Genomic DNA, 6,354 nt, shown 5'->3' with positions numbered 1-6,354 from the left:
AGGCCGGGGTCAGCCCCATTTCCAGAAAAAAAAAGAGTCAAATTCGTAGATGACATGTGAGGGTGTTTGAGGGACGCGGTTGGTGACATAGGCATCCCCAATGGGTCTGTCGAAGATGGTACCCGGGGTTTACTGAAGGCCCATAACCCGAAGAATATGAAGCCCGGAAGCCCAATTAAGCGTCGGTTTGGAAAGATAGAGTTGTATTAGGAATAATGACTTGTCACTATTACCACCGCTCGTCCAGTAATAATTACAAGTCAAGTATTCCTAATACAACTATCTTTCCAAACTATCTCTTAATTGGGCTTCCGGGCTTCATAAACTTCGGGCCATGGGCCTTCAGTAAACCCCGGGTACCTTCTTCGGCAGGCCCATTGGGGATGCCTATGTCAGGAGCGACGTCCCCCAAACGCTTGATCCGGCGCTGTTTGGGGGACGATTTGGGGGATGCGGCTGGAGATGCTCTTAGGCGCCCTTGTTCAGTAGGAGGGATCACCGAGTATTGTTGAGTATTAGAGCATGTCTAGCCGCGTCCCGCTAAACGTCCCCAAACGATGTTGGATCGAGTGTTTGGGGACGTGTTTTCTTCGTGCTGCGTTTGGAGGACGTCGCTTCCCAGCTGCGTCCCCCAATTGTGGCCCTAATTTTTTATACAGTATTCGAAAACACAACCATTTTATTAAACATAACATACAAATAAATATTTTTGCTAAATTTGTTTTCAAATTAAAATACACTAAACAACTAAACAAATATAATAAGTGGGGCTAGATCATGGCGCCGCGAAATTTGCTGATAATTCTTTGACACTCCACATATGCTCAACGAGATCATTTTGAACTTGCTCGTGGACATTGATGTCATGGATATCTGCGTGCATGGCGAGGAAATCAGCAAATCTACAGGCACCTCATGATAAACCTCCGGAAGAGGGCCCTGGCACTCATAGGGACCAACATGTCTCCTGACTTGATTCTTGCGGTCATCCTCGATGATCATGTTGTTCATAATCCCATAAGCATGCATCACCTCCCACATTTAGTCGTGAGACCAGCTTAGAGCAGGGTACCGAACAATAGCAAATTGAGCTTCAAGCACACCAAATGCCCGTTCGACATCCTTCATGCAAACCTCCTGTCGCGAAGCAAAGTGGAAATTCTTCTGACATGATGGAGCCAAAATTGTTTTGACAAAATTCGCCCATTTTGGATGTATACCATCGGCTAGATAATAGTTTTTGGTATATTGGTGGCCATTGATCTCATAGTTGCATGGTGAGATGACCTTCCACTAGTTTGCTGAACATCGGAGACCGCTGCAACACGTTGATGTCATTGTGTGATCCCACCATGCCAAAGAAAGAATGCCAAATCCACAGGTCATAATCTGTCATAGCTTCAAACACCACACTGCAATATCCATGACCAGCGGCGGACCTATGTTGGGGAAAAACCGGGTCATGGCCCGCCTAGCCCAAGAAATTTTAGCATGTATGCTTGTTAAATTTAGCCCAATAATAGCCAATTTTACCAATATTTAGTGTATTGGCCCGCCCAACATTTTAGGCCTAGTTCCGCCGTTGTCCATGAAGTCCTTTGTATATACCTTGTCAAGCAAACGGACAATTTTTCCATGACCAGTGCATGCAATCGATGCTTTCAAGCATCCCAGAGAATCCTCTCGATGCATTTTGTGCCATGATCTTTGCAGTCTCTTCTTCTTTTGTCCCTCTCAAGTAATATTTGCCAACATTTTCCACCATAGCTCGGCAAAACTTGTACATGCACTCAATAGCAGTAGACTCACTCATGCGAAGGTAGTTGTCCTGTGTATCGGCAGGTGCTCCGTATGCAAGCATCCTCATGGAAGCAGTGCAATTCTGAATCAACAAGAACCCGGCAATGCCAACAGCGTCATGCTTCAGCTTGAAGTAGGGGTCGAGCTCTCAAACGCCGTGGAGAGTATTCATGAATAAACCCTTGCTCATCCTATACCGACGCCGAAAATTATCGGCATGTGTTGCTTCATCTGCGAAGTAATCGTTGTGCAGCATGGTATGCCACTGCATCCTCTGTTGGGGCTTCGACTTCATTCTTCCCGCATTTGAACCTCTGCGGCACATCCTCTTTCGCTTCTTCGCCTCGGCGTCAAGCATGTTCTGGAGGGACGCGATGATCGACAAATGCTCTCGAATGTCTTCATCGAAGGCCTGCTCTTCCTCCAATAGTCGGACAATCATCTTGTCGTCGCTATCCATGTCTGAAGCAAAACAAAGGGTTAAAATTCAGCCGCGGCAGAGGAGGCAACGAACGGCGACCTATCGCGCCTACTAGACAAGGCGTCGAACACCTTCTATGCGCGGAGGTGGGGCGGATTTGCCAGCGCGTTCTGGAACATACACTATCCCGCTGTACCTGAGAGTACATTTTTTTGATTGTGCAGAAAATAATATTTCTAAGTTTGAAAACATAAAAAAATACACGCACATATTGAATGATTTACGTGTAAGTTTTTTTTGTGTGAAACACAGTACAATTATGAACGCTCACACATACACACATACACTCACCCCTATGAACGCATGTACACCCACTCTACCCATATGAGCACCTCCGAGGAACTAGTAAATATGTACGCCCACCCTACCCATGTAAGCGTACAACAACAACAACCAAGTCTTTCAGTCCCAAACAAGTTGGGGTAGGCTAGAGTTGAAACCCATAAGATCTCGAAGCCAAGTCATGGTTCCGGAACGTGGATAGCTAACTTCCACGCACCCCTATCCATGGCTAAATCTTTGTCGATATTCCAAACCTTTAGATCTCTCTTAATGGACTCCTCCCATGTCAAGTTTGGTCTACCACGACCCCTCTTAACATTCTCATCACGCTTTATCCGTCCGCTATGCACTGGCGCTTCCGGAGGCCTCCATTGGATATGTCCAAACCATCTGAGACGATGTTGGACCAGCTTCTCTTCAATCGGTGCTACCCCAACTCTCTCCCGTATATCGTCGTTCCGTACCCGATCCTTTCTTGTGTAGCCACATATCCATCTCAACATGCGCATCTCTGCTACACTTAACTGTTGGATATGTCGTCTCTTCGTTGGCCAACACTCAGCGCCATACAACATCGCAGGTCGGATAGCTGTCCTATAAAGCCTGCCTTTTAGCTTTTGTGGCACTCTCTTGTCATAGAGTACGCCAGAAGCTTGGCGCCACTTCATCCAACCAGCCTTGATTCGGTGGCCCACATCTTCATCGATATCGCCATCCTTCTGCAACATGGACCCCAAATATCGAAAAGTGTCTCTCTCCGGTACCACCTGCCCATCAAGGCTAACCTCTCCCTCCTCGTGCCTAGTAGAACTGAAACTGCACCTCATGTATTCAGTTTTAGTTCTACTAAGCCTAAAACCTTTCGATTCGACAGTTCGCCTCCACAACTCTAACTTTCTATTAACCCCCGTTCGGCTATCATCGACTAGCACCACATCATCCGCAAAGAGCATACACCATGGGATGTCTCCTTGTATATCCCTTGTGACCTCATCCATCACCAAATCAAAAAGATAAGGGCTCAAAGCTGACCCTTGGTGTAGCCCTATTCTAATTGGAAAGTCATCAGTGTCGCCATCGTTTGTTCGAACACTTGTCACAACATTATCATACATATCCTTGATGAGGGTAATGTACTTTATTGGGACTTTGTGTTTCTCCAAGGCCCACCACATGACATTTCGAGGTATCTTATCATAGGCCTTCTCCAAATCAATGAACACCATATGAAGGTCCTTCTTTTGCTCCATGTATCTCTCCATCAGCTGTCGTACCAAGAAGATGGCTTCCATGGTAGACCTCCCAGGCATGAAACCAAATTGGTTTTTGGTCACGCTTGTCAACCTTCTTAAGCGGTGCTCAATGACTCTCTCCCATAGCTTCATAGTATGGCTCATCAGCTTGATTCCACGGTAATTAGTACAACTTTGAACATCCCCCTTGTTCTTGAAGATTGGTACTAAAATACTCCGCCTCCATTCTTCGGGCATCTTGTTTGACCGAAAAATGAGGTTGAAAAGCTTAGTTAGCCATACTATCGCTACGTCTCCAAGGCCTCTCCACGCCTCGATGGGGATACCATCAGGACCCATCGCCTTGCCGCCTTTCATCCTCCTTAATGCCTCCTTAACCTCAGACTCCTGGATATGTCGCACAAAGCACATGCTGGTATCATCAAAGGAGTCGTCTAGCTCAATGGTAGAGCTCTCAGCCTCCCCATTGTAAAGGTTGTCAAAGTACTCCCGCCATCTACGCTTGATCGCCTCATCCTTCACAAGAAGCTGATCATCTCCGTCCTTGATGCATTTGACTTCGTTGACATCCCTCGTCTTCCTCTCCCTAAACTTGGCCATCTTATAGATGTCCCTTTCGCCTTCCTTCGTGTTTAAACGTTGGTAGAGGTCCTCATACGCCTGACCCCTTGCTTCACTCACCGCCCGCTTTGCAGCCTTCTTCGCCACCTTGTACTTCTCCATGTTAGCTGCACTCCTGTCCAGATATAGGCATCTCAAACAGTCCTTTTCTCCCTAATAACCTTCTGGACCTCATCGTTCCACCACCAGGTATCCTTAGCTTCCCTTCTACTTCCCTTCGTCACCTCAAACTCCTCTACAGCGACCTTCCACAAGCAGGTCGCCATACTCGTCCATATCATGTTTGCATCGCCTCCTTCCTCCCAAGGACCCTCCTTAATAACCCTCTCCCTGAAAGCCTGGGATGCCTCACCCTTGAGCTTCCACCACTTTGTTCTAGCGACTTTGGCGCGCTTACCCCGCTGGACACGGATCCTAAAGCGAAAGTCAGCAACCACCAGCTTATGTTGAGGGACAACACTCTCTCCAGGTATCACCTTACAATCAATGCAGGCGCGTCTGTCTTCTCTTCTAGAGAGGACAAAATCAATCTGGCTAGAGTGTAGACCACTACTAAACGTCACTAGATGGGATTCTCTCTTCCTAAAGAGGTTGTTAGCTACGACCATGTCATAAGCTAGAGCGAAGCTCAGGACATCTTCTCCTTCTTGGTTCCTGATGCCATAGCCAAAGCCCCCATGCACCCTTTCAAAACCTGTGTTAGATGTACCCACATGGCCATTGAGGTCTCCTCCTATGAAGAGCTTCTCACCAATAGGTACCCTCCTAACCAAGTCCTCCAGGCCTTCCCAGAACTCTCTCTTGGTGCTCTCATTGTGGCCTACTTGTGGGGCATACGCGCTGATAACATTGAGGACTAAGTCCCCAACAACCAGCTTGACAAGGATCATCCGGTCCCCTTGCCTCTTGACGTCCACAACTCCATCCCTGAGGCTCTTATTGACCAAGATGCCTACTCCATTTTTTGTTTGAAGTTGTCCCAGTGTACCACAACTTGAAACCGGTATCCTCCACCTCCTTCGCCTTCTGTCCCTTCCATTTGGTCTCTTGGACACATGGGACATCAACACGCCTCCTCACCGCTGTATCAACTAACTCCCGTAACTTACCCGTCAGGGACCCTACGTTCCAGCTACCTAAGCGTATCCTCCTAGGCTCGGCTAACTTCCTTACCCTCCGCACTCGTCGAGTCAAATGCGGAGACCCTTGCTCATTTTTCACTACACCGGGGCGTCGGTGCAGAGCGCCACTAAGGATGCGGCGACCCGAACTCTTGCTCTCTTATCACCGTATCCAGATCAAGATACGGCGCGCCACCAAGGGGGTGACGGCCCGGCCCTTGCCCATTTGACACCACACCCGGGTTCCGATGTGGCGCGTCGCTAAGAGGGTTACGCCCCAACAAGATTCATTTGGGTTTCATCTCCATAAGAGTGGCTGGGTTTTTTACGTTGGCTCGCCTCGCCTATCACAACCCTCCTCCTTTACCCGGGCTTCGGACCGGCTATGTTGAGACAACATAGGCGGAGTTCCTACCCATATAAGCATCTCCGAGGGAATAGTAAATATGATCATTTGTCTGTACAATTTTTTTAAAGAATATTTGGGCTACATACTAAGTTCCAAATTTTGCAGACTAAGCATGTGTAAACTTGTGATTTGTAAATTTTCATAGCTTATTGCCCAACTTTGCACATGTTACTTTCTATAAAATACTACTCTATTTTGGAGGGGAGATTTTTCCGAGTACATATGAAACTAGCTCCAGATGATGATTCCTATAGAGAATGCAATCCAGATAACCAAGCCAAAAAACTGAACTAGTTCCTAACTACATCCAGAATGCTACGGGAGAAAATGACACGTTCTTAGACACTTGATAGGATTTAGCGGTGCCGTGGACAGTTGTTTGCAGCT

At 47.3% G+C, this 6,354-nt stretch overlaps 1 protein-coding gene across 1 annotated transcript; it reads right to left on the bottom strand.

Moving 5' to 3' along the window:
• Positions 1 to 4,571: 4,571 nt before the first annotated feature.
• On the bottom strand, positions 4,572 to 5,501 carry LOC139833144 (uncharacterized). Its single transcript, XM_071823318.1, has one exon. It carries the CDS (start codon positions 5,499 to 5,501, stop codon positions 4,572 to 4,574), a length of 930 nt encoding a protein of 309 aa, XP_071679419.1.
• Positions 5,502 to 6,354: the final 853 nt, after the last annotated feature.

The sequence above is a fragment of the Lolium perenne genome, chromosome 1 (assembly GCF_019359855.2).
Source record: "Lolium perenne isolate Kyuss_39 chromosome 1, Kyuss_2.0, whole genome shotgun sequence".
In the NCBI taxonomy this organism is placed as follows: domain Eukaryota; kingdom Viridiplantae; phylum Streptophyta; class Magnoliopsida; order Poales; family Poaceae; genus Lolium; species Lolium perenne.
Note: the sequence above shows the minus strand (reverse complement) of the source record. Positions and strands in the feature narration are given on the sequence as shown.